The sequence below is a fragment of the Xyrauchen texanus genome, chromosome 4 (genome assembly GCF_025860055.1).
Source record: "Xyrauchen texanus isolate HMW12.3.18 chromosome 4, RBS_HiC_50CHRs, whole genome shotgun sequence".
In the NCBI taxonomy this organism is placed as follows: domain Eukaryota; kingdom Metazoa; phylum Chordata; class Actinopteri; order Cypriniformes; family Catostomidae; genus Xyrauchen; species Xyrauchen texanus.
In genome coordinates this window covers 1204517-1228239 of record NC_068279.1, presented here as the reverse complement: position 1 = coordinate 1228239, position 23723 = coordinate 1204517, and the positions used below count along the sequence as shown (strand labels likewise).

General features: G+C 42.7%; 1 protein-coding gene across 2 annotated transcripts in view; it reads left to right on the top strand.

Moving 5' to 3' along the window:
* The window catches only part of LOC127643255 (cytosolic phospholipase A2 gamma-like), a 53089-nt gene that overhangs the window by 18822 nt on the left and 10544 nt on the right, over positions 1-23723 (top strand). Inside the window, exons 1-9 of one of the 2 annotated variants that reach the window (XM_052125924.1) lie at positions 5566-5657; positions 7644-7669; positions 7870-7981; positions 8156-8292; positions 13224-13425; positions 13834-13936; positions 16617-16757; positions 20172-20237; positions 20336-20386. In XM_052125924.1, coding sequence (XP_051981884.1) covers positions 7644-7669; positions 7870-7981; positions 8156-8292; positions 13224-13425; positions 13834-13936; positions 16617-16757; positions 20172-20237; positions 20336-20386 — 838 coding nt within the window. In that variant the 5' untranslated portion in view covers positions 5566-5657. Of the gene's footprint in view, positions 1-5565; positions 5658-7643; positions 7670-7869; positions 7982-8155; positions 8293-13223; positions 13426-13833; positions 13937-16616; positions 16758-20171; positions 20238-20335; positions 20387-23723 lie in introns of those variants that run through there. The other variant, XM_052125925.1, reaches the window with a different exon arrangement.

The window sequence follows — 23723 nt, the reverse complement described above, 5'->3', positions numbered from 1 at the left end:
GCTATCTCATGCCATCCCCGGCAGACCATGGCAGATCATCAGCATGGACATGTTTAGTCACCGGCAAAAGGACTATCTTCTAATTGTGGATCATTACTCAGATTTTTGGGACATTGAACTGCTAACTGATCTATCTGCTGAGACGGTCATTAAGCGCTGCAAGGCTCAGTTTGCTCGACATGGTCAGCCAGATAGAGTGATCACAGATAATGGCCCTCAGTTTGGTGCTCTGTTTAAGCGTTTTGCCTCCAGCTGGGAATTTGAGCATGTCACTTCTTCACCAAGACATCCTAAATCAAATGGAAAGGCTGAGTCAGCCGTCAAGATTGCTAAGAACCTTCTGCGCAAAGCTATGCACGACAGAACTGACCCTTGGAAAGCAATCCTTCATTGGAGAAACACCCCTGTCCAAGACATGGAAAGTAGCCCTGCACAAAGGTTAATGTCGCGGAGACTGAAAACGTCTCTTCCAGAAACAAACAAGCTTCTGGAGCCATGTGTTGTAACTGGGGTTTTGGAGGGGCTTCACCACCGAAAGCAGTTGGCAAAATCCTATTATGATAGGTCAGCTAGTGATCTGCCAGAGCTAAACATAGGAGAGAGAATCCGCATGAAGCCCCTTCCAGGGAAAAACCCTGCGCTATGGAGGGTCGGCACCTGCCTTCAGAAAGTGGCACCATGCTCTTATCTTGTAAATGTGGGTGGATCCCTATATAGACGAAACAGAGTGCACCTAAGAACGGCAGAGTCAACCACCACACAAGCATTGGACAGTACTGTACCCGAATTGCCTCTTATGCTGGAAGGGAGTGTTGCAGAGGCCCTTTCATCTGCTGACTCACCTCCTGCGAAGCCCACGCCACAGGCTTCACTTGGCCCTGTCAAACCCTCATCATCAGATGGTCGCACTTACACTAGGGCTGGCCGATTGTCCAAGCCACCCAAGAGGCTTGATTTGTAATAAGTTAGAAAGGCTGCTGTGGCAGTTTTGGAAAGGAAAGGAACAGTTAATGTAACAAGGACTCTATAGTTATGGCATTAGTGTCTAATTTGAAATTTATTGCAGTTGCTTTAAAGGTTATGTTGCCTAAAGTTTATATAGTATTTTGTTCTTTTTTACTTATTTTAGAAGGGGATTCTTTAGTTAATATTTGTAAAGGGGGATGTTACGGTAGGTAATGAATCAAGCGATCGGCAGTCGATTGCTTTGTTCTGTTGTCCTCGCGCTGTCCTGTTGTTAATACAGTTGCAGAGCTGCACTCGCATGTCTGACTCTTCTTTATGTTATACCTATGTCTTATACAGCTGCATAAACAATAAGCCAATGTACGTTTACTAGAACCAAACTTTATGTGAGAATATCCATGAGCTCATGTTGGAATGTCAGAAATGAGATGAACTCTAAGAGGGATTTTCTTTCTATCAATGTGCATGGCGTCATTATACCAAGAACCGGACTGGTCCAGCAATCTGGAGGCGGTGAAACAAAAGATTGTGCAGAGACTCAGTGGTAGAGGAGTGAGCTGGAGTGAAGCATTTTCCAAACTGAAGACTTATTACTATGAGAAAGACATCTTCAGTTTGACAGATGTTTGGGCAGTGATGGTCATCACTTCATATGTGAAAGAGGTCTGAAATTATTCATAATAAACATTTTATTTTTAGATTTTTATGATTTTCATGCTGGTAAAAGTGGTCGCACACAGTCTTAAAAGGTTTGTTGTATTTTTTTATTAGATTATTGATTTTGGGCCTCAAAGTAACCCCCCTAGTTATTGATGAACTGATCATAATTACATAATTAAATATTTTAACAACCTACTGCTGAAATTAATTTAAAATAAAAAGCTATCAAAACTCTAACTTTAGTGAAAATGACTCTGGTTCATTTTCTTCTTTTTCTCCAGTAGAAAGAGAACTTTACTGAGAGCATGTCGAGTTTCATCACTTGAACTTGTTTGGGATTGAAAGCATTTAGTGTGTAACAATTGTCTTTGGTTTTCTCTTCAGATAGACGAACACAAACTCTCAAAGTGGAACAGCAAGAACAGTAAAGAACCGTATCCCATCTACACAGTGATCGACAAACATTGCAAACAGCACAAAGAAGCAGGTCTGTGTGTGTGTGTGTGTATGTAAGTGTGTGTGTGTCTGTGGTTGTGAGAGAATAAGATTGTGTGTGTGTGTGTGAGTGAGTGAGTGTGAGAGAATGTGTATGTGTGAGTGTGTTTGTGTCTCTGTGTGTGTGTGTGTGTTTGTGTCTCTGTATGTGTGTGTGTGTTTGAGGTCAGAGCTTCATGGTTTGTGAATAATTCTGAGCAGCAGAGTGGAAAAGGTGTGGTGAGACAGATATGTGATCTGTAAAGTTGCGTCTCATCTTGTTTAGTTTCACTATGACACATTTGGCCACTGTCACACACTAGTTTGAGCGCCTTTGTGTTTCAAAGAAAGAGGAAAAAAAACTAGAACCATCAGATATTATTTAAATTATTGAAGAGTAAAACTTCTCCCATGAACTGTGTTGTTTCTTCATAGTGTTTGTTCAGTAAGATTGTAGCACACATGCTCTTACACCGATTTTGATTAAAGGAATATTCCAGATTTAATACAAGTGAAGCTCAATCGACGGCATTTGTGTCATGTGGATTACCAGCGGAAACATTTGCACTCCTACATTGTTTATTTAAATAAAGCACAAATGTGTGTCCAGTGAGACACTTCCAATGCAAGTCAATGGGGTTTAATCTGTCAACAGTAAAATACTGTTTCACAAGTATAAACACAAGACATAAACAATATGTGTGTTAACATGATTTTACTGTCATTAAATCACTCACTGACCACATCTGTGTGAAGATACAGACAATTATACAACTTCATTGCCATGACGACGTAACACTGTGAACCCTAAAATGACGGTTTAAACAACTTTACAGCTCAAATTGTACATGAGTTTTAACAGAATGAATGTAAGTGCTTTTATAAAATTATAAGCGTCACATTTCTTTAAACCCTCTAAAAATACCCCATTGACTTGCATTGGAAGTGTCTCACTGGTTCTTCCCAGTTTGTAACACCCAATTCCCAATGTGCTCCAAGTCCTCGTGGTGGCGTAGTGACTCGCCTCAACATCTGAGACCGTCAATCCGGACATCTTATCACGTGACTCGTTGAACCGCATTATAGCGACCATGAGGAGGTTACCCCATGTGACTCTACCCTCCCTAGCAACCGTAGTGCATTTTAGCAGGAAAAAAAATTTACAACAAAAAATACCGTACCTGTCACTTTCTAATTTTGCTAATGTTGTTCTTTTTTTTATTTATTTTTAAAGATGATGATTTGGAAAGCACCCAAATGGCACCTGTGGGAAGTGGCTCAGACACCGAGACACAGAAAGACACTCCAAGCAAGATAACCATGAACAATATACTTGAAAAACAATATAAAATATTAACACTGGAAGAGACTAAACTAAAATTAGAAATACAAAAACTAGAATTAGAGAAAACTAAGCTAAAGTTGGAGCTAAAAACCTGGACATGAACTAGAGATCTCATCGACCATTGTCCAATAACTAATCAAACAATTGTATATCATAATTCCTGGTATTTAATTTTGAATTTACATATGTAATGTTTACAGAATATTTAAATATATTTAAGAGATTTGAAGAATTTTTGTGTAATTTAATGTATTTGTGATTTGAAGATGAAGATATCATATTTCAGCTGATTTTACTGATACTATGCATCAAATATTTTGTAAGTATTGTCTCAATGAATAAATTATAATATGTCCAATTCATTTGAAAGTATCAATTCTTTCATTTTTCTCAGTCAAACTGAGAAAATGTTTTCTACAATCATTTGTCGAATGTAACGCTCAGATCCATCTTCACCTCCTGCCTCGGTAATCTCCAAAGTGGGTTCTTCACAAATTTGGTCATTCTCCAAGTCTGGGAGTGCAAGATCTCTATTAAATGGAAAGTGATATTTTACTCATTTAATTTAAAATCATTGGGGAATATGTAGCTAGGAGTTTTAATTGCAGTTAAAAACATATTTATTACCTTGCCATGTTGTGCAAAACAACACATGCACAGATTATGTTGCAGACTCTTTCTGGTTTCATTTTGAGCTCTGCATGCAGACAATGAAATCTTCGTTTCAGGACTCCAAAACACCTTTCAATAACATTTCTTGTTTTGGCATGGGCTGTGTTGTACTGAGCTTGAGGCACACTGACTGGATTTAAGAAAGGTGTGAGTAGCCAGGGTTTTAGTGGATAACCAGAGTCACCCAAGAGCACACCCTGCAATTCTCCTCTCTCAAATGCATCATGAATTTGGGAATTCACTAAAATTCTAGAGTCATGGGTTGATCCTGGCCAACGAGCAACACAGTTGAGCACTCTTAGTTTAGCATCACAAATGGCCTGCACGTTAATACTGTGGTAGCCTTTCCTATTAACAAACAATGGCTCATGAGTTGAAGGTGCTTGAATCCTAATGTGTGTTCCATCAATGGCTCCAACTACATTTGGAAATCCTGCAATGTTGAAAAAATCTGCCTTCACCTTGTTCAAGGTAGAGATGTCAGTCGGATAAAGTGGAAGTCTTCCTGACAGTGCACAGGCAGCCCGATGAATGATTCTTGATGCTGTAGACTTGTGTACCCCAATTAAGTCTGCAGCTGTGTTTATAAAACATCCTGTGGCAAAGAAGCGTAGAGCTAGACATACTTGTAGCAGTGGAGGAATGCTAAAATTTCTTGAAGTTTCAGGCCTCAAATGCTCCTCCAAGTCAATTGCTAGTTCTTGTATTGTATGTCTAGGAAACCTTAGCTGCACCAGCAGTTCCTTTTCAGAAAGGACTTCTAATGGGTTTGAACGGTCTTTGAAAACTCTTTCTCTTCTTATTGCCCTTTCATAAAAGCAAATATTAAAATGTGCCATACCGCAAGACAAAGCCCGGGCCACTTTTGTGAATCTAGAGCACTTGACAGTTTATTAGTTTCCATGGCAACATAGATTGTAAAGGAAAGTTAGCCAAGGGGGAACCGGTCTTACTTTTTTGTCTTAAATTAGACCAGTCTAAAATGTTATGCAACTGACTTGAAAAGTAAATACCAGTCTTAAAGAAAAAAATTAGACGACTAACTTGCAAGACTAGTCTTAAATAGATTTATGCAACCGGCCCCTGTTCTCACTGCTACCATCAGGCCGGCGGTATCGCAGCATCAGGACCCGCACCACCCACATGACAGCTTCTTCCCCCAAGCAGTCAGACTGTTGAACACTTGATCTATCACGATCAATAATCAGCACTGCACTTTATTCATCTATAATCTCACACTGGACTGTCAACATATTCTCCTCAATACTTACTTATATATATTTCATATACTCCCACTTATTGTATATTGTGTATTCTATATTGTGTGTATTGTATATAATTATTGTGTTGTGTAAGTATGTTGTTTACTGTAATTGGTATATGTCTCGTCACTGTCATGACTGCACACGAGACTTTCACCCACTGTTGCACTTGTGTACATGGTCGTGTGACAATAAAGTGATTTGATTTGATTTATATGTTGAAAGGGGGGAGGGGGAGGTGCTGAGTTCCTGTTCAGTAACACAAAGGCGGTGAGGAGGTGAGTTGGTATATTTTTCATTTGTGTAGATCAAATGTAATAATGTTGCCACTTTCTTGCTTGGTGAAAATTTCAGCACATTGACCCGCTCTGCCAATGTGACCGCAACAGTTGTGTAAAACACTGGACAAACCTGAATATTATTTAGATGAAATGAATGTTTTTACACCAGTCTTTGTTAGATATTGTCCTACTAGGAATGAATTCCGAGCCAATGTAAAAGCATGTGTAACATTGATCTTGTTCAAAGAAATGTTATATTTTTGAGCAGATAAGTTGTAAGTTAATTCAGTGTAAATCAGGAATCTGGGAAACTTGCCGTTATTAGTCAAGATGAGAAATACATTTAAGAAACATTTTAAAAACATTAGTGCCCTCAACTTAAAATGGCAATCGATATGAATATAGTTTGTTATCTTAACTTGAAAATGTCATTTGAAATAGTGAGGAATTGTACGTTTATTTGACAAGATGAAGTGAGTTTTCTTGAATTGATAATGTAACAATGTAAGTTGTTTTAACAAATGATTATTAGTTAAACAACTTGTAAAATGTAACTATTTGAGTTGAAAAAATGTTGTGTTCAAGATGAGTTTTTAAGGAAGTAGGGGAACTTTCGTTCTCTGTCTGTCAGTCACTGGACATTGTGTCGATGTAGTGACTTTAGGGATTCGATCTTGGAAATATGCATTCTTCTTCACTATTACATCCTGTACAGATAAAAAGGACTCACAGCTAGTTTTTGGCGACATTAGCCAGGCCGATGAAACATGCCTATAAAATGCACTGCATGGCCAAAAGTATGTGCTTGTTGAACATTTCATAAAAAAATGTAAACAATTATTAAGCAGTCCTGATCTGTCAAATGGAGTATGTTTGGCACTTTGAAAAGCACACAATACTGCAACGATGCATAATGGATGAATGGGGGGAAATTCTTCTTGCTAAACTTAACAAACTTGTGTCTTCAGTGTTCAAATGCTTAATAAGTGTTATAAGAAGAAATGTTGATGTTACACCAACATGAACATACAGGAAGTCGTCATGCTGTTTCCGAGACTTCCGGTACCCTTGGATCGGCGACAGTATGCCTAATCACTGACTTGCAACATTTCACACCAGACATTTTTGTATCAGTTTTAATGTGTTTAACTTCTCATGTGGCTCAACCGGCAGCATGCAGCACGTGAGACCCGGGTTCATATCCACATTGAAACCAGGAAGTAATCGCGTTTGCTTAATCTGTGATGAGCGCAAATCAGAGGTTGCATTTTTACTCCACTGATATTTAGGTTTAGGTTTGTGGAGTAGAGCCAATAAAATATGCATTCCTCTTCACTGTATCACATCCTGTACAGCTGAAAAGAACTCGCTTCACAGTTAGTTGATGGCGCCCTCTCCTGGATATAAATGAACTTACACATGCCTATATCAGCGTTTTAAATTTCTGTAACATATACCCATTTCTCTGCGATGGACTGGCGACCTGTCCAGGGTGTCCCCCGCCTTTCGCCCAATGTTTGCTGGGATAGGCTCCAGCCCCCCGTGACCCTGTACACAGGATAAGCGGTTGAAGATGGATGGATGGATGGATACCCATTACTGCTAAAGATGATGACTTTTTTATTTCACTTCATTGTATTATATATATATATATATATATATATATATATATATATATTAAACAATTCAATTCACAAGGCAAAACATGCATTTTCCACAATGTCCCAACTTTTGGGGGATGGGGGGTATATTTGTCCTACATTAATTCCTGCATAGTTACATATTAATGAAGGAACAGTTTTATTACTCTTAGTCTGTAGGTTTGTGCTGATGTTAAACAGTTATAATGTTGACTTTCTCATTTAGCCTGGTGTTTCTTTGGTTTGTGGGGTGACATTTCTTAGCATATTAGCATACATGAATTTCATAATATTTTGCCCTGACTAGCTCTGAAATGATACAAATGTTTCTATTACTTTATAGATGAGTGCATCCAAACCCCAGAAAAGGTAATCCTGCTTAGATTGTCAGAATATTGGATTCCATGTCTCTCTCTCTCTCTTTCTCTCTCTCTCTCTTTATTTATATCAATGAATAATCTCAGTAATTATGAGAATGACTGTTCAAAATGAACTGTATTATAAATGATGTGTATAAAAATAATGAAGTTACACTGCAGCACTTGTATGTCTGTGTATGACTCCTGCAGCAGTTCGGTGAGAATCGGACACTCTCTGAATACGAACGAGGAAGAGTTTGTAAACAGAAGGAAAGACATCCTTCTAAAATGCCTTGAGACGCTCGATATAAAGTGTAGTCAGGTAAAACCTCCAGAAAAACCTTTCGTTATGCTTTGTTACATCTGTCTGTCTATACTTTCATGAAATTACCTAAAAGATTTGTTGTAGCAAAGGAACACCACATCAGTTTCCCAGAACAATGATGTCATCAGGGCTGATTGTGTTTGAGCTGTGTTATTTGGGTTTCATGAGCAGGTGCCAAAAATTGCACTACTGGGTTCTGGAGGAGGAGAACGAGCCATGGTGGGTTTACTGGGATCCCTGGATCAACTCGGCAAAGCAGGTCTTCTGGACTGTTTCCTCTATCTGTGTGGAGTCTCTGGATCTACATGGTACTGACCAAAAACACACACGGATGGTCAGGGGCCGTATGAATAAAACTTCTCAGACAAGCTCTTAATAACAGTGTAAAGCTTTGACTTAAGTGCCAAAACATTCCTAGCATAAAGTAGGAGATTTTTATAATGACACTAAAGGTAACTTTCAACAAAGTCTAAACCTGATTTTTAAGTGCTGACTGAGATGACACTAAAGTGTAGGAAGGACTACATTGATGTCTACCCAAAATAGCTAATAGTGAGCCTGCAACGGTATAAGGTCATGACACCATTCATTCAAATTTTAATTTAAAACATTATAAAAATATTTAGCAATATAAAACAATTTATATATAGCAATATAAACTGCATATTCCTTTTCATATTATCAAAACAAAAGAACAGCATTTTAATGTAGAAGGACAATTAATAACACAAACTGAAATGATATAAAATAAACCAAACTCTTTGTTATAATCCCATTACTGTTTCCACATTAGTGCTTGTGTAACAAGTTTTGTTACATGTAAGATTTCAAATAAACATGGTTGAATTTAGTTACATTTGTTAAGTTTAATTTGGCAGGAAACACACATACACTCACCTAAAGGATTATTAGGAACACATACTAATACTGTGTTTGACCCCCTTTCACCTTCAGAACTGCCTTAATTCTACGTGGCATTGATTCAACAAGGTGCTGAAAGCATTCTTTAGAAATGTTGGCCCATATTGATAGGATAGCATCTTGCAGTTGATGGAGATTTGTGGGATGCACATCCAGGGCACGAAGCTCCCGTTCCACCACATCCCAAAGATGCTCTATTGGGTTGAGATCTGGTGACTGTGGGGGCCATTTTAGTACAGTGAACTCATTGTCATGTTCAAGAAACCAATTTGAAATGATTCGAGCTTTGTGACATGGTGCATTATCCTGCTGGAAGTAGCCATCAGAGGATGGGTACATGGTGGCCATAAAGGGATGGACGTAGTCAGAAACAATGCTCAGGTAGGCCGTGGCATTTAAACGATGCCCAACTGGCACTAAGGGGCCTAAAGTGTGCCAAGAAAACATCCCCACACCATTACACCACCACCACCAGCCTGCACAGTGGTAACAAGGCATGATGGATCCATGTTCTCATTCTGTTTACGCCAAATTCTGACTCTACCATCTGAATGTCTCAACAGAAATCGAGACTCATCAGACCAGGCAACATTTTTCCAGTCTTCAACTGTCCAATTTTGGTGAGCTCTTGCAAATTGTAGCCTCTTTTTCCTATTTGTAGTGGAGATGAGTGGTACCGGTGGGGTCTTCTGCTGTTGTAGCCCATCCGCCTCAAGGTTGTGCGTGTTGTGGCTTCACAAATGCTTTGCTGCATACCTCGGTTGTAACGAGTGGTTATTTCAGGCAAAGTTGCTCTTCTATCAGCTTGAATCAGTCGGCCCATTCTCCTCTGACCTCTAGCATCAACAAGGCCTTTTCAGCCCACAGGACTGCCGCATACTGGATGTTTTTCCCTTTTCACACCATTCTTTGTAAACCCTAGAAATGGTTGTGCGTGAAAATCCCAGTAACTGAGCAGATTGTGAAATACTCAGACCGGCCTGTCTGGCACCAACAACCATGCCACGCTCAAAATTGCTTAAATCACCTTTCTTTCCCATTCTGACATTCAGTTTGGAGTTCAGGAGATTGTCTTGACCAGGACCACACCCCTAAATGCATTGAAGCAACTGCCATGTGATTGGTTGATTAGATAACTGCATTAATGAGAAATTGAACAGGTGTTCCTAATAATCCTTTAGGTGAGTGTATGTGTGCATGCCTTTGCTTGATGAACTATTTAAAGTAACAAGTGCTGTTAGGAAAAGTTGTTTTGAAAAATGACAATTGTATGACTTTGGTTCATAGTATTTACTGATAAGAATAACTATGTAAAATGTAAGTTATGAGCTTGGGTTAAACATCTCTCAAGTGCATAAAACTATGGAAGGAATCTGTTGAAGTACCTGACACCCCACACAAAACTATAAGCTTCTATAAAATGTTTTATTTAAAGTGCTTGGGTTGGGCTGTTTTAAGATGCTGACAAAAATGTGCATTACGGTGTCTATGCAAACATAAGCAAATGTACGTTTGCTAGAACCAATCTTTATGTAAATATAACATCATGGTTGCTGTTGTAACCTCCGTTCCCTGATGGAGGGAACGAGACGTTGTGTCGAATGTAGTGACACATGGGCTCTTTCTTGAGAGCCTCGCTTACCTCTGGATTTGAGAAAAGGCCAGACAGAATTTGCATGTCCCGCTCCTGGACATACGGGTATAAAGGGAAGCAGACGTGCATCTGTCAGTCAGGTTTTTCACTGAGGAGCCGAGAGAAAGGTTCGGCCATTTACAGTGGTAGGTAAGTGTCGTGGCAAGGGGGACACAACGTCTCATTCCCTCCATCAATTTTCAGTGGTAAGTGTCGTGGTAAGGGGGACACACGTCTTGTTCCCTCCATCAGGAAATGGAGGTTACAACAGTAACTATGACGTTCCCCTTCTGTCACTAACTCGATGTCGTGTCGAATGTAGTGACACAAGAGGTCCCATTTAAAGCTACTGCATGCTAGAAGCAGCTGTATTGCCGCACGAAACCCTCCCCAACACCCCAACAAAGTGTCAGTTCTTGGGTTCCCAGCACACCTAAGGAGGGAACAAGCGACATGGCTATCATGGGAGCAAGCCGACCAGCCGTGGCCTTTTTCTCTCTCTATGTTTCTCGTCATAGAGCAAAAAGCGGCTGGGGCAATCTTAACGCTATAAAACACGTCGGGGAAGGTGTTCTTTTCCGTTCCTATTCTTTCAGGGGGAAAAGACTCTGTGGATACCACATCCTGCCCAGGCTGTTGGGAGGTGACATGTGGACAATACTTCACATGGGTTGTCAAGCCACACGTGGAAATAATGTGGTGGTAGGTCCTACCTAGTAAGGGAGGAGCTCTACAAACACAGCCACCGGGGGCAGGGAGACTCCCCAAGGGAGACAGTGGGTCCGCCATACTGCAGAAAATACATCACAGGGAGTTTTCTGAAGAGGGAATTAGGCCTGTGGAGCCCTACCCCAGTACAGAGTACTTGAAACTCGTAGTGGATCTGGTCGCAAATTCCTCCACTGTATTCGCAGTCCAGAGGGCAAGGGAGGAGTCATCAAGGGAGCCGAGTTAGTGGGATCTACTGGGATAAAAGCGCATGTGTTCTCTTGCCTCTCTTGCGTGAATGAAAGCACTGACCGAACTGCGCATCTCTGCGGGACAAACACCAATTTGCGAACGAGCGCCACTTTAGGGCGTAAAGCTACCTGGTAGAGGGAGTTCTGGCTTGGTTGATCGTGTCTATGACCGCAGGTGGTAGGTCACTCAGATCTTCCGCATCCCATCCAAGGACCAGACATGGAGGTTCCAGAGGTCTAGGCGCGGATGCCAGAGGGTGCCCCGTCCCTGAGAAAGCAGGTCGTTCCTCAGGGGAATTTGCCTTGGAGGTGCTGTTGTGAGGAGCGCGAGATCTGAGAACCATGTCCGAGTGGGCCAGTACGAAGCCACTAAGGTGACTTGTTCCCCGTCCTCCCTAACCTTGCACAGCACCTGTGCAAGAAGGCTCACTGGGGGAAATGCGTACTTGCGCAGCCAAGTTGAAAGTCTGATGACAGGAAGGGGTGATTAATACACGGTACGTGCTGTGGAGCCATGCCCATCTCGGGACTCGAGTCTGAAGCCAGTGCTGAAGTGGTCTCATATGCTTCAACCAGAGTGGCGCGACCGCGGTTGAGGATGCCATATGCCCCAGGAGCCTCTGGACGCCGACATTGTGACTGAGTCTAACTCCATGCCGAGAAAAGAGATGCTCTGAACTGGGGCGAGCTTGCTCTTTTCCCAGTTGACTTGAAGGGCAAGGGCTGCCTCTATGACATTCATGAAGTCGCGAGGGGACAGGGACATGCCGAAGGGGAGGACCTTGTACTGATATGGCTGTCGAATGCAAACTGTAGGAAGGATCGATGTCGAGGCAAAATGGAGACGTGGACCAGGTCTCAGGTCTACCGCTGCAAACCAATCTAGATGCTGAACGCAGGTTAAAATCTCTTTCTGCATGAGCATTTTGAACGGGAGTTTGTGTAAAGCCCAGTTGAGAAATCCAAGAAGTCCAAGATTGGCTGCAAACCCACCGCCTTTTTTGGGTTTGATGAAGTAAGGGCTGTATAAACCATTCTTCATCTCGGCTGGAGGGACAGGCTCTATCGCATCTTTGAGTAGCAGAGTTGTGATCTCTGTACTTCTATCTGTCACGGCCCAGACACACGAGGCAGCATCTATGACCATCAGGTTTGGAGAGATATCAACCACATCCAGGAACTACACAGAGGTGGAAGGGCATATTTAAAAAGATGCGTCCTGAAAAGGAAGTTCAATGCCTGCTGTGTATTGCTCTTTTGTGAGTGAAAAAATACTCTTTTAGAGGGGAAAATACATCTCTTTAAGAGGTATACACTCTTTACAGAAGTGCCCAGGGGCATGGACTGCACAGCGTGCAGAGAGGGAGAACGCTGCTGGTAAGGCACCGTAGATCCAACAGCAATGCTCTGTGTGTAGAGGTGAGTGGAACAGTAGTGAGACTCAGCTTGCTGCTGCACAAACGCTCGGCTCTGAAGTAACAATCTGACTGACAGATGCAGGTCCGTTTCCCCTTTAAACCCGTATACTCGGGGCGGGACAGGCTAATTCTATCTGCCAATTTCTCATTAGCCTTTTCTCAAATCCAGAGGTACGCAAGGCTGTCAAGAAAGAACCCCTGTGTCACTACATTCAACACAACGTTAAGTGTGTTGAAGGGGAACCATGAGCTCATGTTGGAATGTCAGAAATGAGATGAACTCTAAGAGGGATTTTCTTTCTATCAAGGTGCATGGCGTCATTATACCAAGAACCGGACTGGTCCAGCAATCTGGAGACAGTGAAACAAAAGATTGTGCAGAGACTCAGTGGTAGAGGAGTGAGCTGGAGTGAAGCATTTTCCAAACTGAAGACTTATTACTATGAGAAAGACATCTTCAGTTTGACAGACGCTTGGGCAGTGATGGTCATCACTTCATATGTGAAAGAGGTCTGAAACTATTCATAATAAAATTCATGACTTACAAGTTTTATGATTTTCATGCTAGTAAAAGTGGTTGTATTCCGTCTTAAAATGTGTGTTGTATTTCTTTATTAGTTTATTGAATTTGGACCTCAAAGTAACCCCCCTAGTTATTGATGAACTGATCGTAATTACATAATGAAATATTTTTTTAATTAAATTCAGTATAACCAACAACCTAGTGTTAAAATTAATTTAAATTAAAAAGGTATCAAAACTGTAACTTTGGTGAAAATGCCTCAAAGGAAACGATCACACTTCTTTTTCTCCAGTAGAAAGAGAACTTTACTGAGAGCATGTCGAGTTTCATCACTTGAACTTGTTTGGGATTGAAAGCGTTTAGTGTGTAACAATTGTCTTTGGTTTTCTCTTCAGATAGACGAACACAAACTCTCAGAGTGGAACAGCAAGAACAGTAAAGACCCGTATCCCATCTACACAGTGATCGACAAGCGATGCAAACAGCACAAAGAAGCAGGTCTGTGTGTGTGTGTGTGTGTGTGTGTGTGTGTATGAGTGCGTGTGTGGGCAGGTTAAAGTGGTTTATGAGGACATTTCCAGTGTACCGGCCAGGTTGAACTGCGATGCATCTCACTGATCTCTGCCTGCATCACCTCGATCTATTGATTGACTACACTCTTATAATGGAAAACATAGACAATCAATTAATTGGCAACAAAACCCTTCATCAGTAATTAACAAAGGACATTTGCATCTACATGAACTTCTGCAGTTAATCCAGGATGAACTTCAAAGACATTAATCATTAATATTACAGTTCAAACTAAATATTTGTTTAAACACTGACCCTTAACACTTACTTATTTTAAACATTTTAAACATGAATTTAACTATACATAAGTAATGTTGTCATTATATTCATGATGTTAGAGGGGAACTGGCCCCCACAGTGAGTCTGGTTTAGGGTTAGGGTGGGGTTAGTCGGAGGGGAACTGGCCCCCACAGTGAGTCTGGTTTAGGGTTAGGGTGGGGTTAGTCAGAGGGGAACTGACCCCCACAGTGAGTCTGGTTTAGGGTTAGGGTGGGGTTAGTCAGAGGGGAACTGGTCCCCACAGCGAGTCTGGTTTAGGGTTAGGGTGGGGTTAGTCAGAGGGGAACTGGCCCCCACAGTGAGTCTGGTTTAGGGTTAGGGTGGGGTTAGTCAGAGGGAACTGGCCCCCACAGTGAGTCTGGTTTAGGGTTAGGGTGGGGTTAGTCAGAGGGAACTGGCCCCCACAGTGAGTCTGGTTTAGGGTTAGGGTGGGGTTAGTCAGAGGGGAACTGGCCCCCACAGTGAGTCTGGTTTAGGGTTAGGGTGGGGTTAGTCAGTGGGGAACTGGCCCCCACAGTGAGTCTGGTTTAGGGTTAGGGTGGGGTTAGTCAGAGGGGAACTGGCCCCCACAGTGAGTCTGGTTTAGGGTTAGGGTGGGGTTAGTCAGAGGGGAACTGGCCCCCACAGTGGGTCTGGTTTAGAGTTAGGGTGGGGGTAGTCAGAGGGGAACTGGCCCCCACAGTGAGTCTGGTTTAGGGTTAGGGTGGGGTTAGTCAGAGGGGAACTGGCCACCACAGTGAGTCTGGTTTAGGGTTAGGGTGGGGTTAGTCAGAGGGGAACTTGCCCCCACAGTGAGTCTGGTTTAGGGTTAGGGTGGGGTTAGTCAGAGGGGAACTGGCCCCCACAGTGAGTCTGGTTTAGGGTTAGGGTGGGGTTAGTCAGAGGGGAACTGGCCCCCACAGTATGTCTGGTTTCTCAATGATTACTCTAAGACATTATAGATTTTACATTTGTATCTTCTGTAAAGCTGCTTTTTGAAACTATGTGAGTTGTGAAAAGTGCTATACAAATAAAATTACTTGACTTGATCGCTTAGAAACGTATTAAACAATGTTTAAAGGGTAACTAAACCCCTGCTCAGAGTCTGACTCCACCCACTAGCAATATTTGAAAAATGCTGGAAAAGTGGGCAGACCCCAGCGGGGATAGAGGGTACGAACCGAGGGTGGGGCTGAGCGGGGGGGCGTGCACCTGAGACCCATAGTGAGGGATTAACTGACAGCTGCTGTCAGACTCTAAAATGGAGAGTGACTGGAGTGACGCAACTAGCTTTGCCATGGAGCGGTCTTTTGAAGTCGAGGACTTTTCTCCCCCACCTTCACCTGAAGTGGAGGAGGGTGAATTGTCTGTGGACACAGGGCCGGAGCCATATCAATTTGAGCCGCTGGCTCAAACTGCGGTTTTAACTCCTGCATCGCGATCGGCATCCGACGATGCTAGCGAAGCAGCCGCGCAAGGGAGAATGGGGCCAGTGTCTAGCTCGTACCAAGGGCGTGGTGAGCTGGAACCTGCTTACGTCAGCTTTCACCGCTTACGTCACAAACTACCGCAACAGCCAATAGGAAAATTCAACTGCAGTAGCCACCGTTCAACCTGAAGAGGGCAGCACTCAGACGTTTTTACACCATATATTGTAGAATTAAAACACTTTATACACAAATGTCAAAAAAATTACTTGAATCAATGACTAGTACTAATAAAGACCCATTCTTACAGATCATTAACTAAAAAAAGTTGGTTTAGGGTTTAGTTACCCTTTAAGTGAAAATGTAAAAATGCACAAGTTTTTATGAGGGTAGAATCTATAGTCCGTACAGTATAAAAATCCTTATGTCTATGGAGAGTGCTCATAATGATAGCTGCACAAACAAGTGTGTGTGTGCGTCTGTCTGTGTGTGTTTGTGTGTGCGTGTGTATGTCTGTGTGTGTCTGTCTGTGTGTGCATGTGTGTCTGTCTGTCTGTGTGTATTTGTGTCTGTCTGTCTGTGTGTGTGAGTCAGTTTGTGCGTGTGTGAGTGAGTGTGTGTGTGTGTGTGTGTGTGTGTGAGTCAGTTTGTGTGTGTATGTGCTTCTGTCTGTCTGTCAGTCTGTGTGTGTGTGAGTCAGTTTGTGTGTGTGTGTGAGTGAGTGTATGAGTCAGTTTGTGTGTGTGAGTCAGTTTGTGTGTGTGTGTGAGTCAGTTTGTGTGTGTGTGTGAGTGAGTGTATGAGTCAGTTTGTGTGTGTGAGTCAGTGTGTGTGTGTGTGTGTGTGTGTGTGTGTGTGTGTGTGTGTGTGTGTGAGGGAAAGAAATGTCACCATTTGATGGATGAGTTATCTGTCTGCAGACCCCTGGTTTGAGATCACTCCTCATGAAGCAGGTTATTCCCTCATTGGAGCATTTGTGGACATCTCTGGGTTTGGCAGTCAGTTTGAAAATGGCTCAAAAAATAAGAACCAGCCTGAAATTGACATGCTCTACCTACAAGGTAACAAACTCTATTAAAGGACTGTCTTAAAGGAACATTCCGTGTTCAATACATGTGAAGCTCAATCAACAGCATTTGTGGAGTAATGCTGATCACTCTTCGAGCTTGAACCCCTAAAAATCCTTCCCCTTCTGTCTCTCACTCGACATTGTATCGAATTAAGTGACACAAGGGGTCTTCCTTGGGAGCCTCGCATACATCTGAACTTGAGAAAAGGCCAATGTGAAATTGGCAGACATAATTTGCATGTCCTGCCCCCGGACATATGGGTATAAAGGGAAGCGGGCATGCATCTGTCAGTCAGATTTTTTCTTCAGAGTCGAGCGGTTGTGCAACAGCAAGCTGAGTTCACCACTGTTCCACTCACCTCTATTGGCAAGAAGCACTGCTGTTGGATCTTACGCCGCATCTGTAAAGAGTGTATACCTTTAAAAGAGATGTATTTTCCCCTCTAAAAGATTATATTTTCATTCACAAAAGAGCAATACACAGCAGGCGTTGAACGTCCATGGCAATGTTACGGCCGCCCCTGCGTCGTTCCTTCTTCCCATGGGACCCAGCTGGCGATGAAAGCGATTTGGGGATGACGACAGGCTTGGGTTCACTGGGTAAATCCCCATGAACCACCCACCCCCCAGCATGCTCGCTTGCTTCCATCCAAACTCAAGATGAGTGCATCTGATGCTGATGACTCGTCTGGGCTGCCACCTTCGGGTTTGCTCGCCCAGTCTGAGGCTGACATGCGACTGTCCACTATGCTTTCCTGGGCAGACCTCTGGAACCTCCACGTCTGGTCCCTGGATCTAGTGGATCTATCACCTGCAGTCATAGACACGATCAACCAAGCCAGAGCTCCCTCCACCAGGCAACTTTACGCCGTAAAGTTTTCTGACTGAAAGTGATCAGTCAGTGCTTTCATTCCTGCAGTAGAGGCTGGAGGGGAGGCTGTCCCCCTCCATCTTGTAGGTGTATGTAGCTGCTATTGCGGCCCACCATGATGCAGATGGCAAGTCCCTGGGAAAGCACGACTTGATTATCAGGTTCCTCAAAGACTGAACACTGACAGCCATGCTTGTTCCCATCCTGGGATCTCTCAGTGGTCCTCACGGGCCTTCAGAGAACCTCCTTGGAGCCAGTTCAGTTGAGCTGATGGCCCTCTCCCTGGTCCGGCACATACTCACGTTATCCTGAGGCCTTGACCGGGCTATGTGCCCAAGGTTCCTACGACCCCCTTCAGGGGCCAGTTCGTGAACCTGCAAGCACTGCCCTGGGAGGAGGCAGACCCAGCCCTTTTGTTGCTGTGTCCGGTATGTGCTTTGCATATCTATTTGGACCGCACACAGAGCTTTAGATGTTCTGAGCAGCTCTTTGTCTGCTTTGGCGTACGGCGGAAAGGGAACGCCATCTCCAAACAGAGGATAGCTCACTGGGTCATTGAAGCCATCTCACAGGCCTACCAGACCCAGGCTGTGCCCGCCCACTTGTGGGTCCGAGCACACTCGACAAGAAGTGTGGCATCCTCATGGGCACTGGCCAATGGCACCTCCCTAGCAGACATCTGCAGAGCAGCGGGCTGGGCAACAGCCAATACCTTCGCCAGATTTTACAATCTCAGGGTTGATCGGTCTCGTCCCTTGTATGGTCGGGTCCGAGCCGGTAGAACTCGGTAGCGCGGCACAACGGAGCGGGTGTTACCTCCCCCTAGCTTGGGCAGGATGTGGCCTCCAGAGAGTCTTTTCCCCCTGAAAGAATAGGACCGGGATAGACCGCCATCCCCGACGCATTTCATAGCGCTAAGATAGCCCCAGCCGCTTCACACTCTATGCGAGAGACACAGAGAGAGAAAAGGCCGTGGCTGCCGGGCTTGCTTCCATGCTAGTCATGTAGCACCTGTTCCCCCTTCAAGGGTGCTGGGAACCTAAAGTCTCTATATGACATCTATTTTGGGGCCGTTGAGGAGGGTTACGTGCAGCCGACATAGTTGCCTCTAGCACGCAGCAGCCTGCTTGCACCTGTCTCATCAGTTCATGTAACATGGACTAGTGCGTGGTGTTTTTGAATTTTGAATTTTTGTATTCTCGGCTCCTCAGTGCAAAAACCCGATTGAAAGATGCACGCCCGCTTCCCTTTATACCCCTATGTCCGTGGGCGGGACATGCAAATTCTGTCTGCCAAATTCACATTGGCATTTTCTCAAGTTCAGAGGTACACAAGGCTCCTAAGGAAGACCCCTTGTGTCACTTCATTCGACACAACGTCTCGTTCCCTCCCTCAAGGAACGGTAGGGTTTTGTCCCTCCTTTAGTTTAAAAAAGGAAAATCTGTTACAGTGAGACACTTACAATGGAAGTCAATGGGATCAATTTTTGGAGGGTTTAAAGTCAGAAATGTGAATCTTATAATTTTATTAAAAAACATAAATTCTTCTGTTAAAACATGTGCATTATTTGAGCTGTAAAGTTGCTTAAAATGTAATTTATACAGTCATTTTAAGGTTTGTTGACATTACATTGTCATGGTAACGAAGTTATAAAATTGTCTATAACTTAACACAGATGTGGTTAGTAAGTGATTTTATGTCAGATCATGTTAAAACACATATTGTTTAGGTCATGTGTTTATAGTTTTGAAACAGTGAGTATTTTAATGTTCATTCTAATTGACTTCCATTGTAAGTGTCTCAATGTTACCCCAGATTTTTTTTTTTTTTAAACATTACGAAACAATTACTGTCGATTGAGCTTAACTTGTGTTGAACCCGGAATATTCAATAATTATTGCACTCTGTACAATGACTAGTTTGTACACAATACAAAACAAATATGTGTGTATTATTTGTAATATTCAAATGCTTGGAACATGAGTTCCAAATGATTGTGTCCACTGTGTGTAACGTCATACTATGAGAAGCTTTGATTAAAACCATATACTATATGATAGTAATTAGTGTTGTCCTGTCTAACTGCAGGATACACACATGCATTAGACACACACACACACAAAATATACTGTCCTTCCTTTATCCATCCCTTGAGCTCATGTTAAGATAATTTATCATTAATAATCACAGATCCAGCAACTTCTACTAACAGTCATGTTGTGCTTTTTCATGACCATGTAGAGATTAAAGAAAAAGGAACTCGGATCGACCACTGGAGTTCTTTAGACTTTTCTATATGCTTAAACTATGTTTACCTGTCAAGCATCTGTAGCAACAATGTCCATCATGTCCTCTTGCGGTATGGGACATCTGCACGGGACACAAACATGCAAGCTATTCTATAAATTAGAGGACACAATCAGTCATGGTATATATGTCCATAAATGATGCATATGTTTCAGATCAGATTACACTTTCTGTTTTTGGCATTGGCAAAATAAATGTGATAAACTTCCTCCTTGTGTTCTTTTGTAGCTCTGTGTGGCAGCGCTCTTGCTGATGAAGATGAGATTTCGAAATTCCTTTGGGAAAAGTTAAAAGGTAGCACTAGTGTCTCCGTCCCATTTGTTCTGAGGATTGTTTTCTGTTAGAATGCAAAAGTAATTTATTATTGTGTGAACTCATTTATTTACCCACAGAATTCTTTCATCATTCCAAATCTTCAAATGTGTTTGAGGAAATGCAGAAAGGTAAAATATTTCTTATTGTTTTTATATACTGACAAATTAAACACATGTAACAGTTGGCTCTTAACAACAGAAAACAACACTTGTTCACAAACAACAAAGATGTACTAATATAAAACCCCAATTGCAAAAAAGTTGGGACAGTATGGAAAATGTTAATAAAAACAAAAAGGGGTGATTTGTAACTTCTAATCTACCACAACACATTATTAGATGTTTTATCTTATAAATGTTAAAAATAAAAAAATGTATATACACTCAGATCAGATGATTGCAACACACTCCAAAAAAGTTGGGACAGTCGAGTGTTTTCCACTGTGTAACATCCTCACTTCTTCTAATAACACTCATTGAGCATTTTGACACTGTAGACGCAAGTTTAAGTCTAATTATTATTGTATCATGTCATTAATGGGAAGCTTTCTTGGAAAGGTGCTAACCAAATTAAACGTATTATTATTATTATTATTATTATTATTACTAAGTTTATCAAGGTGTAGGCAAGCTACTGTGAGCGTAGGAACACTCTGACTGCAAGTAGCCTCCCCAGATGCCCCAAAACTTCATGTGATTCCCAACAACCCTGAGGGGGGGAAGGAGACAAATCTAGTATGGGTGCGCCAGTCACTGCCTTTTCTCTCTAAGTTTGTCTCTCCACAGAATATTATATTCAGCTAGAGCCTTTAAATGCTCATAAAATGCACCAGGGAAGGCGTTCTTTTCCCTTCCTATTCTTTCAGGGGGAAAAGACTCCATGGAGGCCACACCCTGCCCTGATGGTAAAAAAAAGTGGCAAATATGTCATATGGCCCGAGGCCACACATGGAAGCGTGGGTCCTTCCCTTTGTAGGGGAGGAGCTCTAAAAACACAGTGACTGGGGCAGAGAGGAATCTGCCAAGGGAGACGTGGGTCTACTGAAAAAGGGAGACCATTCCGCGGAAGATACATCACAGGGGTACCGATTAACCTGAGACCTGTGGAGCACTTACCCCAGTACAGGGCACATTAGCACATGTACTGGGTCCGACTAGGAATTCCTCTGCTGAACTCATGAGCCAGAGGTCTAGGAGGAAGGACATCCATGGTTCACTGATCGTGAACACGCATGGGAGAGAAGAGTGCACGGCTTCACCTCATGGAGGGGAAAGGCACTGTACACAAGCGGTACACCCGGCCAGCTGCCCCACAAAACAAAACTTACCTGTACATACCTGAAAGGACACGGGACGAAACTGGCTCAACCCGGAGATTGTAAAATCTCATGAAGGTATTGGGTGTTGCCCAGCCCGCTGCTCTACAGATGTCTGCTAGAGAGGTGCCATTAGCCAGTGCCCACGAGGATGAAACACTCCTTGTAGAGTGTGCTCGAACCCGCAAGGGGGCTAGCACAGACTGGGTCTGGTAGGCCAAAGCAATGGAATCCACAATCCAGTGGGCAAGCCTCTGTTTGGAGACAGCGTTTCCTTTCCGCTGTCCACCGAAGCATACAAAGAACTGCTCAGAGAATCTAAAGCTCTGTGTGCGATCCAAGTATGCACCGGACACAGCAATGATAAGGCTGGGTGTACCTACTTCTGGGACAGGTTTGCTTGCTGGCTCAACACCTGATCCCTAAAAGGGTTCATGGGAACCTTGGGCATGTAGTCCGGTCGGGGTCTCAGGATCTATATGAGAGTCTTCCGGACCGAACTCCAGGCACATTCGCTGACAGAGAACGCTCGCAGGTCCCCGAGAGCGCGGACGGGAGGGCGGTCTTTGAGACGGCCTTCAACTCGACTGACTCTAAGGGTTCGAGCGGGGCTCTCCATAGGCATAGAAGGACCACGGAGAGGTCCCATGAGGGAAGAGGCAAGGCCTCTGAGGGTTCAACCTCCTGGCACCTCTAGGAAACCTGATGAACAGGTTGTGCTTTCCAAGAGACTTAACAGCATCGTGGTCTGTTGCTATAACAGTGTAAGCCCGTTTATTGGTCCAGTGGCGGTCTCCAATAATACGGGTGAAGGTCTTTGCGCGTTACTGTCTTTCCTTGTACGCAACACAACAAGATTAAATGAAATACATTTCTCTTATGTATTACCTTGTTATTGCATCTGACTCCATAAATGAAAAAGGTTTTTAATGATACCTGAGCATCATTAAAAGCGAGCGAATGTTTGATTATTCTTTTAACTCCTTTAATTATATTTGACCCGTTTAGAATAAGAAACTATGTCGCTTTGAGGTCCTCGCGTGTTTTCTCTACACCACGGGTCTCACGATCACAAGCGGCCAGTATTGGATCATCAAACAGAGGTAATTGCTATATACCTGAGATCGGTCACACTCACGCTCACACAATCAAAGATACTTCAGTATAGCCCCATGGAATTGCATACACTTGAATGTAACTTAACGTTTTCTTCAGTAGAGGTCACGGCCACTATTACATATGTAAGTTGACCAACATAACTTCTCTTCTAATAGCTTTGGATTGGCCATGCGTGGTTTCCCATGTACACTTATCTGGAGAAACATCAAATTAAAACAGGTAAGACACCCGGATTTAGATTGGTCAAGCAGCGTTTGCTGTTCTAAACGGAAATTCCCTTTTTGTCTTTGCAAACCAAGTACACTTGAATTGATGCCAAATATTAGTCGTCACTAATCTGACGCAGACTTGCGGTAACATACGAATTGTTTAATCTGTTTGGGAAACACAATGTCAGAGTCAGTCAGAATAAAATCAAATGTTGACAATTTATTGACCAGGTAACTTAATCAATTCATCAATTCCAATTAGACAGTGATAAGTCAAAGTTAGACATTTTATCAAAACATAAGAAATTCGAATTGCGATCACTTGATATAAATTACACACAGTAAACTGTGTAGGATCGTCTGACTACAGAGAACCATGAACAATGTGTCACATTTCCTTAAATACCCAAACCATGGACAAAGGGAATTTTGGGAATGGTTAGGTTTGGAAGTCCTTGGGACATACCTCATTAACATACAAGCAGGGATGGGGACAGACCTCCAGAATTATAAAGCATTTGGCAAAGACCTTATAACTTTGTTGTCATTAAGTTTTACAAACCTGGGAATAAGAGCACTATACCGGACGCACTGAGACATTTTAAATGATTCCAAACATGTTACACTAGTTACATTATTTGTATTCATCAGATATAGACTTTTGTTACATACAGATCTTAGGTGATTCTGAGGAGGAGAGGGGAGAGAATGGGACAGATGTGGAAGGGCAACAATGAGGTGTGAATTTGCAGTCTTCGCTCAGTGGGGTGTGGTGCCTCAAGAAGAGTTGCTAATTGCGAGAAAGTTAGTTTGTTGATTTTC